At 48.3% G+C, this 19,835-nt stretch overlaps 1 protein-coding gene across 1 annotated transcript in view; it reads right to left on the bottom strand.

The window, feature by feature from the left end:
* Window positions 1-19,835, bottom strand: part of GRIK3 (glutamate receptor, ionotropic, kainate 3) — a 59,550-nt gene that overhangs the window by 31,285 nt on the left and 8,430 nt on the right. The window contains exons 5-9 of the mRNA XM_010576302.1: window positions 15,798-15,851; window positions 10,942-11,115; window positions 8,217-8,360; window positions 4,795-4,902; window positions 870-983 (exon numbers count right to left, since the gene is read on the bottom strand). Coding sequence (XP_010574604.1) covers window positions 870-983; window positions 4,795-4,902; window positions 8,217-8,360; window positions 10,942-11,115; window positions 15,798-15,851 — 594 coding nt within the window. The remainder of the gene's footprint in view (window positions 1-869; window positions 984-4,794; window positions 4,903-8,216; window positions 8,361-10,941; window positions 11,116-15,797; window positions 15,852-19,835) is intronic.

Below are 19,835 nucleotides of genomic sequence, written 5' to 3'. Positions count from 1 at the left end.
AATTCAGGCCTAATCATGGGTAGACTGTCCAAGGGCTGATATTTTTTTTGCTTCCTGGTGACATTCCGTGAGCCTGCGCTGTGTAATACAGCCATATAGAAACCAATGTCACTAGTCATAATTCATTAGATAGTAAATAAAAATTCATTCTGATCTGATGCCGGCCGTCAAATCCAATAGCAAATGTGACAACAAAACGCAGCACGACAGCTGGAAGCAGAGGAGACCTGTTAAGCAACTGTGGTTTGCTGGATAATGGCATTACTCTTAGCTAGTTTATCAAATATGTACATAAGAGGGGGAAAGAAACACAATTGTCGCAGCTAAGCCAGGGTCTCTGGTTGTTCCTAGTATTTCCTTCTGTAACAAGAACACTCCTATCCGAGGTAGGCAGCGCCGGCCATCTGACAGTGCCCGCTGCTGCCTGCCCGGGCACTGGTGATAAATGGGCGATTCGGAGCTTTTCTGGAGCTCAGCACGTGCAAACCTCCCGTGCCCTCCAGCACGCGGGGAGCAAGGGGGGAGACAGGGGACCTGGCCAGGCAGCTGAAGCGGGGGGAGCTCAGCTGGGACGAGCAGCACCTTCCTGGGCAGAGGGAACACGCGTGGTTCCAGCTGGCCCGTGCCAGCCTCACCGTCCGCCGTGCGTTGGCTGGCAGCCTGCTCCGGAGCGGTGGCATCGGAGGATGCCGCAGGTCACCTCGGTGCAGGTGCATGGGCACAGCGCTGCCCTGCTGAGCCCAGCCTCCTTGCTCGGCTTTCCAGAGGGACTAGCAGATCTGTACTGGGGTGATGTGAGTTTTCAGAGATATCAGCTATCCCTGAGATTTATGGGTGGAGGAAAAAAAGACAGGCTTGCAATCTCCTACCAGGACAGTGGTGACAATTAGAGATCTGTTGCTCAGCGAGTCTGTGACATTAGGCCCTCGTCCTTTGGAAATTTCTGTGATGTTCAAACCGTCAGAAGGGCTCCATGCTCCAACCTGAAACGAAGCAAGCAAACGCATGAATACCCGCCTTGCATTCCTCACTTGCTCTCAGCATCCTACTGGCCTGGAAAATGGAGCTTGCTTCTTTCCTCTACAGTAAACAGAAACAAAGCTGAAATTATCATCTTGTATAACCTAAATGGAAGATTTGCATTAACCCTTCAGCTGCAGGTCACTCCAGCTGCACCTGTATAATAAACAACCCCTGCACTCTCGTCTGATGCAGGTACATGAAAGAAGACCAAAATGACTGGAATTTAGGGGCTGAATGAACAATTTGCAAAGGTACTGTGTAGAGCAATCAAGCCATGCTGAAGAGTCAACTCTGGGCAAGGACAAAGCAGAACAAATGAAAAACCCCACACATAATGAGGCCATTTTCTTTTTTTTTTTTTTTTATTTCCACATGGATTTTCTTTGGTGGGGAGAATTAAAAATGACTTGACCAGCTCTGCAAATCCCTGGTAGGGACCATTCCTATCCTCTGTGTTGTGGTAAACTAGACAGAGATTTCTAACACATCCCCTTGGAAAGGCCCTGGTCATCCCTTCAGGGAAGACCACTGCAAGGGGAGGTCTTGGTCCTGGCAGCAAACCTGGAGGAGGGAACGGCAGCAGGCTTGCAGGCTTGCATGGGCACAGGCACGTGCAGCTACGTTCCTCATCAATTTGAGGTGCTCTGTTTTTCTCAAGCTGTCAATTTTAATAAATTATTAGACTTTGAAGAAGTCTGTTGATCCAGAAATAGCAAAACATGTCTCTCTCTAAGAGAAGTCATCTGGGCAAATCTAAGCATGTTAACCTGATATCCGCAGTGCAGGGGAGGCTTTAGAACAAACTTGGAAGGCAGGACTGGCTAAAGGACTGTGATAGTGAGATAAAATGTCAGGAAAGGTGGAGGCATATGGGATTGCTGCCAGCAAACGGAGCAGGGTGGCCACATAGCCAGCCTGACAGCGAGAAAAAACAAAAGCCCACACGGAAGTAGGAACAGAACAATCCATCTGTAGGGTCAAACTGTGAGATGGGACTCAGAAAGAAACCAAAGGCAGACAGCTCAAACCCACTGGGGAGCCAGGAAATTCCAATACTTTATTTATTGCTATTTTTAAGATTCTTCAACCTCTTCAGCAGTCTAAGGGGAGAACTTGGTTTTACTGCATCCCCAAAAAGAGACTTTGTAATGAGCAATGCTGCCTGGCAAAAAAATATCACAAATTCTAGAAGAGTTTCCATGAACTTTGTGAAAGGCTCTAAATATTTCAGGTAAAACCTAAGCAATCTCCCATATCTCCCTTCAATCACACAACAGCTGCAATATCAAAAGATTATTATTGTGCATGGGAAAAGAGAAGCAAGTCCAAGAGGCCCCTGCTTAGCAGCACTGCAGACTCAGTTAACTATGCCTTGCTAAGTTTTCTTTAAGCAAATTAAATACATGGCACTTAAGACTGAATTAATCAGTTTAAAATATTTTAAAAGGAGAAAAAAAGGAAAAAAAATGCATTAAGAGAACTGTGCAAGTCAGATAGTCAAACTACATGTAATTAGGTTTAGTTAATACTCCTGTAATCCCTGGAACATTGAGGAGGTATAAGGATCAGGAGTTCAATCTTAAAGCTCAACAAACATAAGCTATTATACATAATGCACAATCCATATGGGATTTGTTTGTAGTTTGGTGTTTTGTTATTTCAGATTAACTATTGACAGAACCCTAGCTTCAGCAGAGATTTGACATCAATACTTTAAAACCCCTCTAGAGCTGACAAGAAGCTTTCAAAAAAATAATAGTGGGAACTGTGAAATCTCTGAATTGTCGGAGACAAAAGTTGAATGGCTGTACAGAGTATGCATCAAGGTTTGGCAGCTTCCTATGGGCTTTATGTGACACACAATAGCAATAAATACAGCTGGTGCCAGCTATTCTCCAGTACACCTGAGGAGTATTAGTTTGACAGATAGATATTGCAGTTGTACTTAAACATTTAGATTCACATCGTATCCAAATACTCGCACGTTTTTCTATTATTCTACCAACACAGCTCTCTGGCGGTCTGTTGGTGCCACGGTACTCCAAAAAGACATGTTGGGTTTTTTGGTTTAGACAATAAACAAAATATTTTGTAAAAAAGAAGTCAAGCTACAAAGATCGTCTCCTGCTCAGTTCTTGTGAGAAGGTGGCATCTTCCCCTGCTCCTCTCCCGCCTCCTTCCTGCACGGGCTTGGCTGGTTACAGCTGAGACTGAAGGTCATTGGGTTTATTTGAAATGTTTTCTTTATTCTGTATGTGACACCAAAAAATACCCACTAGGAGAGTGCTGTGGTGACCTTGAGATTTTTTACATGAAGCAAAGAACTACTGCTGTGGTGTGAAAGCGTGGCAACAATTTATTTCAAAGCGAAGGAAAAACAAACTGTAAAAAAGGGGAGTGGGGAAGTCAAGCTGTTTGGTCCCAGGAGCTTCACCGCACAGGATCCGTCCCCTCCAAACAGGAGGGTTGGTCAAACTGGTGCCTCCAGCCTCCGGGGGCTGCCTACCTGCACTGCGTGATTAATTCCCTGGAAAAGTCATCTGTGCATGTTGGGCCGCTTGCTGCATGGTTAATTGAAAACTCCCTCTCTCTGCTCCCGGCTGGCGTTTCCCGCGGTACCATAACCTGTCTCCATGCCCAAAGGTTACAGGACTCAGCACTCCTCCCTGGCTGCCAGTAGGCACCTTGTGGGTGTCGAAAAGCAGACTCTGCTCTAGAAAGGGATTTGCTGCCCAGTCGCCAACTTTCTTCTGTAAATCTGCAAGACACCTTTAGCAGAACGGGGACTCGGAATTACTCACAAAAGGGGTCAGGCTCCAGGAGCCCTCGCATGCTGTTATCTGGAGCCTGATTAGAGCGCAGCCCCTGGGCATTGCTCGCTGGTATCAGCTGTTCCCAGTGCAGTACTTTCTTCATTTCAGGCCACTTGCTGCTCTCTTTTGTCTTAAATGAACTGATCTCACCTTGAAAGGGATGTTCTAGGGGTGTTTAATGCTTTGCATATTGCCTTTTTTTTTTTTGAAAAGTAATTGTAGAAAAGGAAATGAAATCCCCATGAACACCTGAGAATCAGATTTGCACATCAGCATCATATTGCTGTGCCCAGAGTAGAGTTGCACTAATTAGGAGGATCTGAGGCTGCAGCCTTTGTGCTGTGTTGCCTCTGGGTGGCTGGGCAAACATGGCCACCGAATGAGATCCCTCCAGCCAGCCAGGCAAAAATGCACTTTTTGCTTTTTTTCCTCGTTGTCCCTTAGATAACACATAGAAGAAATAAACAAAAGTACACACTGCATTCTCCTGCAAAATCTAGGCTGTAATAAGCTGGTGCCATTTCCAAGCCTTAGGCAATTTTCATTGTGGGAAATCACACCAAGATGATGCTTTCAAGAGCTGTTGCCTCCTCAGGGAAAAATCAACATTTTGTAAGCAAGCCCAGCAAGATGGGGTGGGACGGCCTTTATTCCTTCCACCTTTAGCCTGGGCAGGGAGAGGTTAATGGCTGCTCAGAAAGTTTCTTCTGCTTCTACTATCTCAGGAAAGTGCCACAAGCACTTCTGCAGCTAGTAACTGTAATCCCACACATACCGCTTCGGGGCTAGTGAGTCATGGCTGAGGCATGGAAAAGGATCTGAGAAATTCCACAAAGTAAATATCCTTTTATATAAAAACCAGAAAACCTGGAAACAATACAACCACCAACCATTTCCTCTATTGCCTGAGTATCAGAGTTAGACTAAGCCACATGCAGATAAGACAAACCCTGCCTACCTTTTCGAGACCATCTTCTTTGAGGCTGATGATATCCAGATCAAAATCTGTCCGTAAACCGCTAGTTTTATTAAAGACAATTCGTCCTGTTAATCCTTCCCATTGGGCCTGTGGAAGGGAGAAAAAGTAGCAGGGCTGTTACTTGGTATCATAAATAATCTTTTGCCCTCCACTGTATGTTCTTTTAATTAGTCCTTATACGGGTTCTTTCTCCCCAAAGAGCATGATTAATTAATAATCACGTCCGTTCAGACTACAGACGGAGCTAGAGATTTTCTTAACTCTCTTGCAGTCCTTGCTACAAATTTTGTTCGCACCTTTTGTGTTCGCCAGCTGTTGCAGGACATGATGACTCAGTAGAAAACTGCTTGCATTTATCATGGTATCCTTGTGTGCTGCATTTATCCTTGTAGTACTGATAAATGCTGGGCTGCAGAGAGCCTGAGTTTGGGACAACTCCAGTCAAGTTCATAAATAATCCTTTTCTGCATGAACCTGCTGATGCTTCCAAGGTGTGTGGAAGCTAAAATGTCCTGAACACTTCCCTCCCTTCCTTTCAGATGGAAAGTGGAGCAGAAGAGGCCAAGGGCTTGTCCATGCTAGCAGGTTCTGTTGTTTTGAAACAGGCACGGGAATCTGGTGGGCGCGTGCTGCATCGGTACCCCTGGTTCGGTTTTTGGCAGTATAAGCAGGGGGCAGGTGCCCAAAAGAGCTGGGGAAACCCTGTTGCTGGAGACTTTCATCACTTGACTGGACCAGGTCCTGCACAGCCTGGTCTGACTTGGGAGCTAGTCCTGCTGTGAGCAGAAGCTTGGGGTAAAAATATCTAGATTCAGTTCAGTCAATATTATTCTATGATTCCATTTCTTTTCCACTGTACGCTTTGCAGCACCACCAGAATTAATCTCTTCTGATTTAGGAGGTGAGAGACCCCCAAATACCAGATGCTAGCTGTGCTGGCAGAGCAGGTGCTAAGGGACAGCATGGTATATGATGCCTGCTTTGCCCAGGGACAGTGCTAGGATGTACTATAAGCATCTGTCCTACGGAGGATGCTCCCGTAAGAGCGCCGGGCTGCTGACATGGTTTTCTGCTTTACAATCGCATCTCAGCAGTGGAGAGCTGAGACTCGGGCTCCTTCCTCTGAGCAGTTCAGTGTGCGTTCCTCGCTGATGAATGTGTTTCCTTTATGGGTGGGAGAGCTTGAAATATCCCAGTGTGATGAAGGTGGCATAATGTATTCTCAGGGGGGAATGACTGGCATATTTCCCAGTAAATATGCTCCTCCGGCTCTTCCTCATTAATTCCCAAGGAATAATGACAGCCTCCTCCCAGCCTCACCACCCTTGAGTTTTGGGGAAGGCTGCGCTCAGTTTGCTCATTTTGGCCTGCAGGTGGTTTGCCTGTGGGACGCGCAGCCTGCGGAGCCCCCTGGGAGCCAGGAAAAACACGGAGCGTTTAACATACCCAAGCAAACACAACCTGTGTGCTGAGCCACACAGCTCCTGCAGGGCTGGAGCGAGAGCACCCACGGGCTGCACGGCTCCGGGGACCGGGCTGGGGGTGCGTGGCGTCGCCACGGCCCCCAGTGGGCTCTGATCCCTCTCGGGTCAGCCTTGTCTCTGCAAAGCAAACTCCGAGCACCCGCTGTCCTGGCCTCCGGGCTGGCAGTGGCTGCAGAGGAGCGTGTCCTCTTGCCTCCTGCCCCCACGCGTGGCCCTGTCCCCCCAATTCCTGGGGAGCCCTGACGGCCCCATCCCGGCCCCTTTGCACCTCAGCAAATGGGACCAAGCAGGGCTTCGATGCACAACTCTCCATCGACCCGGTACGGTGAGGACCACGGCCCGTGCGTGCACGAAGAGCGAGCGGTGCCGGTATCTGTGGGGAGCCCAGGGCCGGGGGAGCGGGTGTCTGCAGCGAGGCATCCCTCTGCGCGCTGCTTTGTCTTTACAGGAGTTTAGAGAGAGCAATTACTGTGTGTTCTGATTGCAATGGGGAGGAAGCTTATCCCCGCAACGAGCTGACGCGGTGCCAGAAAGGGAAACAACAAGCAGGCACTGGAGTGTGAGGCTCAGGGTAATTTGCAAAAGGAGCCAACCAAACAAATTATTTACACTCTCTTTTGGCAGCCAGCTGGAGCAGGTTTCTGCAGAAGGGAACAAAACACGAAAAAGGAGAGAGAGAGGCAGAGAGAGGAGAGGGACCATCTTCAGTGCCTATTAAGAAAAAAGTTCATTCTCTCTCTGCAATGGGAATCATTCTTCCTTTTTCCTCCCCTACACCTGTGCGCTCGTGCAGCTCCGGCAGCACCTGGGGTGGGCACGCTCTCACTGCACTTATGTGTTCAGGGTCCGCTGGGGTCTGTAGGTGATTTGCAGCACAAATCGTAGTAACGGTTAACAACGTACTTCTACTCTTCTGTTTTAAAACTTCAGGGGATTTTGTACCCAGCCTTTTAAATGTGGCCCAATCATGCATCTGATATGCAGCCAGTTTCATAACTTCCCATGTGAAGAGCCACAGGCGTAGAAGTTTAAAAAGGCCTCAGGGTAAATAAGGGGGCTTTATCACAAAGATGTATCTGGTAGGGTGTGCAGTACCTCCTGGCAGCTCTGCTTTCATTTTTTTCTCGTGTGAGGGCTCCTTTTTGCAGACAGGCAAAACCCAGGGTGTGAGTGCAGGGGTGCCTGCACGGGGGCTCTTCTGTGAGGGCCGACCACCCCTCACTGCAGCTTCCCTGTGCTGCGCTCCCTTGGTGAGCTCACTGCTCATAAAACACCCGTGCTTTGAGTCTGCTTGCGTGCTTAAGCCAGATGCAAACAAACAATTACGTGGGCTGAACAGAAAGAAATCATAATGACTGAAAACAGAGAATGAAGCTGCCTCCTCACTCCCCGGGCTCCCTACTTGCTAAATCCACCGGTCTGCCAAAGCCGTTCATCAGCACGCAGGCAGAGATGCACAGCGCTGCCAGCTTTGCCACTGGGATTTAGCAGCACTGAATGCCCTTTGTGGACCCCAAGCAAATGTTCCTGTAAAAGGCAAATGGCTATTCCTCTGCTAAGAAATGGCCTCGGAGAGAGAGTGGTCCAGCTGCTCTTGACGCAAGAAGAGGCCAGGGCAAGTCTCAGTGACAGCATGGGAGATTTCAGCTTGTTTTGGATGTTGCGGCGTGGCTGCACGGATGTTATTTTGAAGGCAAAGACAGGATTTTTCCTTTCTGGCTGCACTCAGCAGCCTGGTGTATATCTGTGCTTCCATCCAGTTGTACCTGCCCAGGTGGGGGGATTTTTTATAACCCTATACCTGCCAAGCCTCCCTGCCACGTGCCTCCGTACCTGCGCGCTGAGCAGCTGCACTGCTCCTGCCGGGGAAGTTTTGCGTTAGTGGGAAGCAATTATGGTTGCAAATCATGCTTTTACCTCTTTTATAAAATTCATGAAGCGGCCACCAAACCTCCAGGCTTTGTGCCGATGGCACTGCAGGGAGTTCACGGTCATCTGAGGGGCGCGCTGGTAGCAGACGGAGACCACGTGCACCGCATCGTACAACAGGGCAGCGTCTGTCTAAAGTAAAGGGGAACAGCATTTGTGTCGATAGCAGTTCCAGAGCAAGGAAGCATTCAGACAGCAAAGCAGTGGGGGATCCGTAAAGTGTCGCAGGAGAAGCTGCAAGAACCCCCTCTGCGTTAACCCCTGCCCAACACCTGGGGGACCTGAGGGTTCCTCTACCCTGGTCCACTGCCGACCATCCCACCTCCTGGGTTGCAGTCCAACCCTGCAAACAGCGCTCCGAGGGCAGGGCTGGGCTCTCAAGACATTCACTGGGATCTCAAGACGTTGCTATAAATGCGTATGCTTTAACACAATGACTTGTATAAACCTCTAAGCTGACCTGTCATGCAAAGCACGTCCTCAGAACACGTAGCTCTGCACATGACAAAGCCTCATGAGCATGTTTTTCTGTTACATGGCTCTTTAGACTACAAGATATAGTTCTGTCTTAAAATCAGAGATTGTGAAAATGTCATTTGTCTGTGTGTATCTGTTCTGGTTATTTCTAGTGCATTTACTACTGTATTGTCACACAAGGAAGCTAGCAATTTCTAAATGTAGAAGATAGTAGCAGAATTTTCTTCTTTAGTCTGTTTTGTCTGAGTGTAAAAAAACCCCATATGAGAACATATTATCCACACTATTTTATACATGGGGAAATAAGAAACAGAGAAGTTAAATAGCTTGTCCGTGGGCATGGAATTTTCCAAAATGACCCAAACTGTCACCGAAATCAGGACCTCACAGATTTATAACATCTTCCTACGTTTCAGTGATTTGAACTAGGGGGAACTTTTTTTCTTCCATATAATGTGATGGTTTTAGATTCAATTTGAGATGCCCCATCTCACCTCCAAACACTGATCAAGAGAATTGGATTTATTTTTCACTCTGATATGGTAAGTCCTCCTAGTGAAAATACATTATTTGCTGGCTTCACAAAGGTACAAAACAGATGTGAGCGTAGCAGCAGCGTAATAAAACACAATAAAACAAAATAATACAGCAAATAACTGGGCAAATATCTAACAGGACATGGCCACAGAGAAAATCCTCAACGTTGGCAGCCGTCCCCGTGACCTTCCCTTCCCACAGCACCCGAGCATGAAGAGCAGGCACCCGATCTGCATCCCACGGGCTTGTATGTACAGCAGCAGGGACAGGTTTTCTAAGTTTGGGGCTAGAGGAGAGTGAGTACAAGAATATGTCCAAGCAATTTCATGGTGAATTACATACTGTAATGCCCAGCTGAGATCAGGGCCCCACTGGGACAGACACCAGACAAACACAAATAAAAGGCAGGATCCCCTCTGAAGAAGCAAACAGACAGGGAACGGGAGAGGAGCCAGCGGCAGCGGGGGGAGCCCAGCACCGTTGCAGGCAATGTGACGCTGCAGTTGTGGGCAGTGCTGCATGAACATAGAAGGCTAAAGGAGAATGGTGGGGCTCTCCTCTAAGAAAAAAAAAGAACAGGAGGGATACGAGGAGCCTTTCAAGGTGAAAGTCTGGGAGGCTTTGCCACTTGTGGGGTTGGTTCTGGCAGGTCTAAAGGGAGAGGGAAGGAGGGAGCCAGTCAGCAATTACGGGGGTCAGAGACAGCCTCGCAGGGAAGACAGATGGGCGAGCAGGTGCTGTACCTTCCAAGCAGTAACTCAGCGGAGCAGAGCTGCCATCAGACCCTAAAAGGAGTCATCAAAGCTGCAGCAAAGCCCATCTCTGAGTATAGCTTTGGCTCTTTCTCCCCGCATCAATCTCAGCGAACTGCCTGGCCCAGTCCAGCCGTGTGCTGTGCTCCAGCCCCGGGAGCTGGGCGTTTGGCTGCTCTTGGGGACTCTGTGGGGAGACGATGGCAGCTGGAGCCCTGCAAGCCCCTGTGGGAGAAGCCCCGGCTACCCGGCTCCTCTGGTGGGACGGGAGCGTTTCTGCTCCCCGTTGCTGCTCCCAGGGCTGGCCGGAGGGACGTGGGAGGCGATCGTCCTGCCCTGAGCTGAAACAGGACTTGGGGAGAGCAACCGAAGAGAGAGGGTGCCCTTTCCTGGGTGCTCCGGGGTCTGGGGCGCACGCAGCCCATCCCTTTCCAGGGCAGCAAGCGCGCGTTGCATCGGGACGTCAGGCAAGCACGGAGAAATCCTGCTGTGCCTGAACAAGGGGCACAATACCCAGCTGATTGCAGCTCCCTCTCTTCTTGTTCCCAGCACGAAATAGCCAGGGCACTTCCCCACCGTGCTCAGCCCTTTCTGGAACTGAAAGCTTTGAATTTTGCCAGTCCTGGGGGCAGCTTTTTACTGGCAAGAAGGGAGGGGAGGAGCAGAGTCTCTCAAAATTGGCAAATCTGTTGGCAAGCTGGGCTTGCAAAAGGAGAGCGTTAACACAGCGGTGGGCTGCAGGGGATTCACCAGCCAAACTCACTGCATTTGAGGGACAGTTGTTAAAGAATGCAAGTAACTACCTTGGGGAAGATACCTGGGATGAGTTGTTACTAGTACAAGCACCAATAAAAATAACATTTAGGCCTTAATGACTGTTCCTGACTTCCCTGCCACTCTGGTCTGCTACCCAGACTTCACCCGTGCTTTGTTTAAACTTCTCATACCATCATCACGCCATCGAGCAGTCCCAGCTCTGCCTTGGGCGTGGACTGCAGCCGCTCCATGGACCACTTCTCAATGATGGAGGACACGTGCGGGTTCTCCACGTTGAGGATCCGGAAACCGGTCAGGTTCACTCCAGAGTAGCGGTATGGTTCTAGGTCTAATGCATAAAGATCCTTAAAAGAGAGAAACCAGTTTAAACATTTTGTTTAGCTTTGTTTTGTTTGTCTTTTCTGCAACGATTCATGTCTGTGTTTGAAGTGAGAAGGCAGAGCCTGCAGAAGGCGGGAGGTGGGATGATGCCCTCATGAATTTGGTGGATCGTACTGTCTGTTGCCATCAGTGTCTGCTTGCAGAGACTCGTAGGTGTTAGTGGCATTCGGGTGTCATATGTGCAGGTTCACCCACGCACAGCAGAGGGAAACTCCTGCCAAAGAGCTCACTCTGTATAAAAGAGGCAAGTGAATTGTGGGGAGAAAACCAGAATCACTATCTGCAACGGTGAAAAAAGAGGCTTGCGACCAAGGGGGAGGGGACAAGGCAGAATTCCTGTATCCAGAGCTCCCTGGGGCCTTTCCATGGAGGATTTGCTGTGAGTGCCGAAGCCCACAGGGTGCTGCAGATGACAGAGTAACTCTGAATGCAGAACGCCAATTTGCAGACGGCTATCAAAGAGGAACTAAGACGCATTTCTTGACATTACGACCAGCCTACACAGTCTGCAAATGAATGAGAGTGCCCTTTATACGAATTAAAAAACCCACAGCCAGGCAGTCCTCAGCTCTGCTGGCAGCCAGCCCACAAGCATCACTTGGCAGGCAGTGAGCGAGGGGCATTTGGAGGCCTCTGCCAGTGCACTTCTTTAATGCATCTCTTGGCTCCGCCGCACATCGAAATATTAAGTTCCATTCAGGGATTGACTTCAGTGTTCAGTAACTAGTCTGAGTAGTTTGGGGTTAGGCAGCACGGCAGGAGCGTACCACAGCTGATCTGCTCACAAAAACCCGGGGCAGCTGACCCGAGGGGGATCTTGACTGGATGTAGAGGAGAATGGCAGTCGGGAGGGGGCTTTGTTAATGGGAATCATTTGTTGCACGGGACATATTTAATCAGAGTTTATCCTGAACAATTTCTGCAAGTGTTTAATGGTAGTAAAAATGCGGGGAGGTGGAAAGGCAACAGCACTGTCTTCTGTGATAGAGGGTGGAGGGGGAATATGGGAACAGTGTTCGTTGCTCTCACAAGGGATTATAAAAAAGAGTTTAAATACAGCATGAGATTACGTGGCTGTTGCTGTTTTGTATAATGTAGCTATACTGGTAGGACACAGCCACGCTGTGGGTTCACTCAGACATGGCGTGCATTGGGGAGCTGGAAAAGCACTGGCCCTAAAACATACTGCCCTAAGCAAAGCATAACAAAATCAGCACTTGCCAGCAACTGAGACTTCATTCTCAGTGGGAGAGCAAGGAATTCTTACAGCTGTTTTGCTTTAATAAGCTTTGGGGGTTTGATCTTTTCCTTAAGCACTGGCCTCTGACTTTGCACCCCCAAGGCATACTGCTGATGGATGCCATGTTTTAATCTGCAGGTGCAGCCAGGGACCGAGTCATTAATCACACCCACAACAGAGTTCAGGGTCTTTGTTGTTTGTTGTTTGTTTTTTTTTCCCTGAAAAATCGCAAGTACCAACCTCCATGTTTTGTTAAAGGGCATTGTGAAAACTAGGCCATAATGTTGACTTTCAAATGACTTACTAAGGGCAAATACAGTTGTTTAACCTCAGACAGATGCTTATATCATCTGGATATGAGGGTGTACAGTGGTCTTGTGCCTGACCCACTGGAATAGATTTACTTCTTCCAGGTTCGTAACTTTTTGTCAGACACTTTGGTTTGTATTCTGGAAATTGTTGTGGGGAAATAACTTTTGGTTGCAAAAGCAGATAATTTCCTCCTCAGAACGTGACTGTATGTGACAAATCTGATCCACTGAGCTCCAGACCTCATGGTCTCCATCGCGCAGCTGTCAGGCCGCCAGCCCTGGCCACCCTTCAGATTCTACTGATATTTTGGGTGCCCTCCCCATCCTGCTGCTCTCCCTTGGCCCTTCATCTCACCAAGTTCCTATAGAAGCCAACCTCCCATCAGATCCTTTCTTGGTTCCAGGTTAAATCTCAGCTGCAACCTGATTTATCATTTCCTGGAATTAGAGGATAATTAAGAATACAAGCTGAGTGTCAGAACGTGCAGAGGTGTGGGGGGAATTGCCATAAGAGTTTCTTCTGGATTTTCTGCTCCTGCACAGCCACAAATTGAAACATCTGGGTCTATTTTCCACCTCATCTACATTCCCTTTCGCTCATTATTTTCTGTACTGCAGATTAATTCTCCCCTCCGTCCTACTACCTTTAAGGAAATTTTATTCTCAGTGTTTCTGTGTGGCTCTTCCCCTTTCTTACCCACGCTCTCCCACCTCCCCTGTTAAAATCCCCAGCTTTGGTTCATCAGTCGTAGGCGGCAATGCTGAGGTCTAATCCTCACCACATCTAGCATCCACAGTAGGAAGCTGCAAAGGCAGGTGTCCAGGAAGGGCATCCTCCGTCTGCTATTGTGCAAAACAGCTCATGGATAGCGTGCCTGCCACGGATCACCGAGGATCCCTGTCTGGGCACGGATTTGCTCGGGCAGCTGTCACTGGGAGGAGTGGCCATGGCCGTAATGGGAGGCATGCACGTACAGTGCTGTTTGAATAATAAACTGCCACGTACTCAGTCATGAGTACATTTGTGTCATGTCGTCAGCCTCAGGTACACTGAGTTTAACAAGAGTTCCTGATCATCAACACCAGTGGAAAACTGGACTAGTCTGGTTTAGTGCCTAATTGGGAGAAGGCAGGTTGGGTGTGGAATTTTTGTTTATGTCGACTCAAAGGATGGGAAGAGATTCCTGCTTCTGCCTGTCTGTAACTGCTGTAAGCAGCAGAATCATAGAATCATTTAGGTTGGAAAAGACCTTTAAGATCATCGAGTCCAACCGTTAACCTAGCACTGCCAAGTCCATCGCTAAACCACGTCCCTAAGCACCACAGCTACGCGTCTTTTAAATACCTCCAGGGATGGTGACTCAACCACTTCCCTGGACAGCCTGTTCCAATACTTGACAACCCTTTCGGTGAAGAAATTTTTCCTGCTATCCAATCTAAACCTCCCCTGGCGCAACTTGAAGCCGTTTCCTCTCATCCTATCGCTTGATACCTGGGAAAAGAGACTGCCCCCCCCTCCCCTCGCTACAACCTCCTTTCAGGTAGTTGTAGAGAGTAATAAGGTCTCCCCTGAGCCTCCTTTTCTCTGGGCTAAACAACCCCAGAAGTGACAGCAGGCAGTGAGGAAGCTTCTGTGTTTGCAAGGACTCATTTTTACAAGCTGCTGAGAAATTCCTAGAAGTGTTGAGTTGAGTTTAAGGGGGTTGTCACTGCTCGGGACTTCGCGGGATGTAAATGCTGTGCGTGCATTAGACAAAGGCTCAGAAGAGTTCCTCCTCCTCTGGTAGAAAAGGCTGATGGGGCTCTTCATGCAGAAGTCAGTGAACTGTAGTCTTGCTGCCTAGCAAAATGTTGAAGCATTTCACGCCAAGTGTTGATACACTGTACTCAGTATTGACTAGGGACCTTTTAGAAACATTCAGTATAACATAATAGACTAATTCATTAGCACCCCATGGGTCTAGTACTGTAGAAGCTGAAGCACATGCATTGCAAGCTAGGAAAACATTGCCTTAAGGAATGACAGATTAAAATATCTTTCCCATGATATAACTGTTATTTCAGGAAAGTGGCATTAATTGTGATTGCTTATCTATTAATTTATTATAATTCTTCTTCTCCCACCTCCAGGCTGTACCTACACATGAAATGTACTCTAGGCTCAGCTGGGGCTGATTAATAGGAGGTTATCTGGGAAATGCTTAAAGCTGCCTGGAATAGATAATGGCAGCAGGGGTAATTAAAATGTCTTTTGCATTTGAAAAATAAATTTTGCAGTTTTTAAGGGTTAGTTTAGTCTGTTTCTTTCCTAAAGGAAAAAAGATAAATCAGATTTTCAAAATCACACAAAATTCAACAGTATACTAGACAATAGCATCCTAAATGGAAACAAAAGTGGCATGCCAAAAAACCCAAACCAAAATGCCTCCTGGAGTCAGAGAAGAACTGGCCCGTGTTTAATGACAGTGGAGTTAATTTCAAGCTGAGTTCTTCTCATGCAAAATAAACCTGCAGTACTGAACTATTGACCACAGCAGGGCTGCTCCTGGCTCTTAAGGGAGACCTAGATGAACACACAGAAACACAGTTCTGGCTGAAACTTGGTCCCATCAAATCCTGTCTGTGGGACTACAACCTCACAAATTCACACATATGCTCATCTTTCAGTGCGTGGGTAGCTGCACTGAAATCAAAATGACTGGGAGGGGAAATAAAACCAGAACCTACATCTGTGCAAAGCCGGAACAGCTCCAGAGGAGTGAGCCAGTCCAAAAGCAGTGAGAGAAAAGACTGACGTCTCTCAGAATGAGCACCTGGGCGATGCCGCGGTTGCTGCAGAGATGTTACAACCAAATCATTGTGGTCTGATTCTAACCTGAAGCTCAGTCTACCCCTGGTCGCCCCTTCTGTTAGGGTACCAGACCTCCCTTCCCCTCTCTTTTCACACCCCACTGCTTTAGTATCCTGCAGCCGTGCAATGCACGCCCAGGACAGGACACCCAGCCCGCTCTCCTGCCGCTTAGACGACCTCCTCCCTTTCCATTCCATCTCAGCAGTGAGTGTAAAAGGTGTTTGCACAGATTAGATACTTTACCAGAGTGGTGAAGATGAAGTGGTAGTATTCTGTCATCATTCCCATTGCCATGGCCTTGAGGAGAGTAGGGAAAGGAGGTTAGTAGGAGTGGATACAAGAATATAACAACAGTCATGCAACATAAACCTCTAAAGAGCTGATCTGGTAGATGTGGTAGGAGGCAGACCCAGAAACACAGAAGCTGGCTTCTGGATCAGTCCCGTGAAGCAGTTAAGCATGTGCTTAGCCAGCAAGAGGCATGTACTTAAGCGAGCTGAAATGTGGTCCTCGAACCTTTCTGAAATGGTGTCAAAGCCTCAGTGTCCAGCTCCTGCAGAGGCCGGTGGCATTTCTGGGTGTTGCTGTGCAACAGACGGCCAGGACACCGACTGCGGCACGCTGCCGTGCTCATGGGTCACGCACGGTGCAAAATCTTCCAGGGATGCAGGCTTGCTTTTGTCGGCACAGCTGGGAGACAGAAGGTTGCCTTTCCTTCTCAGATACCAAACAACAAGCAACCTCGCATAAACCTGTGCAGAATGACCACAAAGCAGCCTATTCTTATGGTTACAAGTCCACGTACTGGCTAAGACGCCAAGGAAAAGGCTTTCTGTTCCTTACACGTGTATTTCTGGTGCTCTGCATCCCCTCCCCTTCAGTGTCGGTTTGTATAATGTGTACCTGGAGCTCTTGTCTGCGAGTCCCTCCTTCCTGCGTGCAATAGCCAGATTCTAACATAGTGCCGGGTTTAGAAACGGGTCAGTGAAAGTAGAGGCACAGGGATGGGAAGCGAGGACATCTCCTGTCCCTCAGCCCTTGGAGATTGTGGTCCGGACCCAAGGGCTCTTGGCGAGCCCAGGCTCTAGGTGTGCCAGCCCCGACACGAAGGACGGTTCGTGCAGATTGCTGGGATTTGCATAACTGAGCAGTGGAGAGAACATGCTGTTCTGTGAGGTTTGTCAGAAAACGGCTGTGGGCTGAAGGCACCTTGCCTGGATGACCTTGTCCAGGCCCTACACAACACAAGGGGAACGCATTTCTGTCTACGAGAAGAGTCACCCTGGAGTTGGTGGGTGGCTAAAGGAAAGAGATACCTGTGGTTTTAACTGTGATGCTGACTCTGTGAGCATGTTTTCTGGAGAAAACACATGCAAGAGCACTTTAAAATCTCCACGGATGGGAAAGTAACTTCAAGTCCCTCCAGGAAACATTCGCTTCCCTTGTTTTTTGCTAAAATTACTAGGGCAGAATTTCCTTTGAGGAAGGCAGTGACAGTTTGAAAAGAAGTGAGATGTCAAAGAACAAGGGAAAGGGAAAGGACCTAGATTACAAGCCTAAATATTGTAACTCTGGAGTGTGACTTTACCCCAGGTTTCCTGGCCTGGAAACACCTTGTAGAAAGCCCGGCAGCCGTCTCTGTGCGGCAGTGCACCGTCCCGTCCCCCTCCTCCCTGCCCGGTCGGTGGATCTGCAGGGCTGTGCCACAGCTCTCTCCTGACCTGCACACCCGGGTGCCAAGAGCTGGAGCAGAGAACGATGCCTCAGTATGTGAAGCATCAGTTAGATGATGTGAAACCAATCGAGAGTGAATCATGAGATTCCTGTTCAGATTCTACAGCTGGATCATTTCAGTGGTAGATGAAGAGTCCAGACCCGCTGTAAGAAGCAAGCTCCAGCTTTCCAGTACTGGCAGCCTGTGTGCAGGATACATCTGGGTTTGTGGGAAAATGAATAAATGATAAACCTGGTGGATAAGCTACAGGCAATCGCCAGGATGAGAACGGGAGCTCCATTAAAGTTAAGACAGGCACATCTGTGCGCCGCAGAGTGCAGCAACTGTTCAGAGACAGCTGCCAAGGAGAAGAGAGAAGCTGGGAAGCCAGAGAACAGATGTAAAGCATTAACAAGTGACCAAAAATGAGTGAGGCCAGAGGAGCTGGGGCAGGATGGGAAGGCCTCACAAGCAGGCCTAGCTCTGTGATAGGTTTCTACAATGATTTGTTTGTCCAAGAGGGTAGAATAATGAATGGTTTGATGTCTCAGTCACTCGAAGGAACCCAGACTGGAGCAGCATGTAGCAATGTCATCTGTACATCCTTGTGCCAGCTCTTGTGTTGTTATTCCATGGGGATTTTTTACTACTCCAGTTTAAAAATACTGCCCAGATTATCAGTGAAGTGCCTTGCTACTCGTGTGCTGTGGGAGCATGTTACCTTAAATGAGTTGGGAGCAAGACCTGGACTGGCATGATTGTGTGTGCTTAGTCAGAGCTACCTTAGCAATTGTAGGCTGGAGTTGCTCAAACCATTCCATGTTACCTAATGATGCACAGTTAAAATCAGTACCAAGAGGTGGAAATTTTAGCACACATCTTGAGAGAACCTTTTTGCCATCCATCGGTCTGCAGTGGGGCGGGCAGTGCAGCCAAGAGGCTCCAGGGACCTTGTCTGGTCAGAGCAAACGCCAGAGGCCAAACATATGCAAAGGTGACTGGTGTAGTTACCAAAACATTACAAAAGGCAAATAATAGCAATAATATATGAACGTTATTGTTTCTGGGACAAACAGAAGGCTGAGCCATTCTTTCATGACTTTTTTTTGCAGTTCAGTTTTTTTTCTGTGTGTTGTTCTTCTAACACTGGAAGGCAAAAGCAGACTCCGCTCTTCCACGAGACAGTTCTGGCTTTACCCAGCTCGTACTTTTGGTGAATGTGCAAAGCAGAGCATGAGGAAGGTAGTGTAGAGTAGGGGTCGGGAAGCCTGTTTTTCTATCCCATCCTATGGAAAATAAAAAAGCTGTTTCACAAGTGGAGGTGGCACCCCTAGACGTGCATTTCTTGATACGGGTAGAAAAGTAAGGAAAAGATGAGGTTTCTGAGCTTCCTAATTCTTCAGCAAATGTGAGTGCCAACAGTGGGAGAGACACGAGGGTCATGGTGCACACTGCTCAGAGCCTCCCCGGTGTTATACACTGGAGTGTACAAGTGTGCAGAGGCCAGTCAGGATGTGGTTTGGGTTTGTGCACCTTCCCAAACTCTGAAAATATTTAACAGATTTTTCCTGAGTAAAAATACACTACATAATATTGCTAAGCTGAAATCCATGGCTTTGTGTCCCTGAAAAAAAACAACACACACACAAAACCAGCCAGAAGGACTTAGAAAGACTTCTTTCCCCCTCGTCCCCCCTCTCCTCCATCTTCCTCACTCTGCACTCACAGTGATGAGCAGAGCAGATGGCACAATAAACTATAATAAACTGCATAATAAGTGAACAGCACCAAACACAGCCAGCATGTTAAAATAATAGGCAGGAGACAATGAGTCCCTTATATTGCTTTCTTTAATAATCCCTCCCAGGCTTTCTGATTTCTCTGAGCACTTCCCTTCATTTTGCATCAAGCAGGCTGCAAGAGAAGTCTCTTTCCATGTGCTTGCTTTCTCAGCCCTTCAGGGGATTTATTTAATCTATGTGGTAGTGTCTTGCTGGGCTGATATGAGCAACACTTCCACCGACTAGTTTTTAGAATTCTTTGTGAGAGCATTTTCCTCTGCCTTATATTGACCCTGAAACCTAAAGGCACTTGAAATGAGGAGGAGCTGCAGTGAGCAGCAAACCTTCTGGTCTGCGAAAAATGCCAGTGGAGGAACTCGGGGAGAAAGGAGAGAGACCAAATGAATGGAAAATCACTGACATCTGGCTTAAAGTCCAAGAATTGCACATGGTGCTCATGAAGGGACAGAGGATGCCGTCCCTCCCTGGCTGGCCCAGTCCTGGCTGCTTGCAGCGAGGCGCAGAACTGCGTGCACAACTCGGAAAACAGCTAACCAAAACGACGCATTTTATACCCTGCCCCTCTGTCTGGGCATGTATTCACAAACCTGGGGGCATGAAGCAACACAGAAGGGAAAGAAGATATTTAAAATCGGCAAGCGTGAAAAGCTCGTTCAGGGCTAAATGAAGAGTGACAGAAGTGGCCCAGGGCACGGTCCTGCCCGATGCCCGGGCTGGGAGAGGAGAGAACGCTGCTCCAGACGGCTGCGGGTGGAGGGCAGGGGG

This window comes from Haliaeetus leucocephalus, unplaced genomic scaffold (assembly GCF_000737465.1).
Source record: "Haliaeetus leucocephalus isolate CR32 unplaced genomic scaffold, Haliaeetus_leucocephalus-4.0 Scaffold517, whole genome shotgun sequence".
In the NCBI taxonomy this organism is placed as follows: domain Eukaryota; kingdom Metazoa; phylum Chordata; class Aves; order Accipitriformes; family Accipitridae; genus Haliaeetus; species Haliaeetus leucocephalus.
The sequence above is the reverse complement of the archived record's forward strand: the minus strand, read 5'-3'. Positions and strand labels throughout refer to the sequence as shown.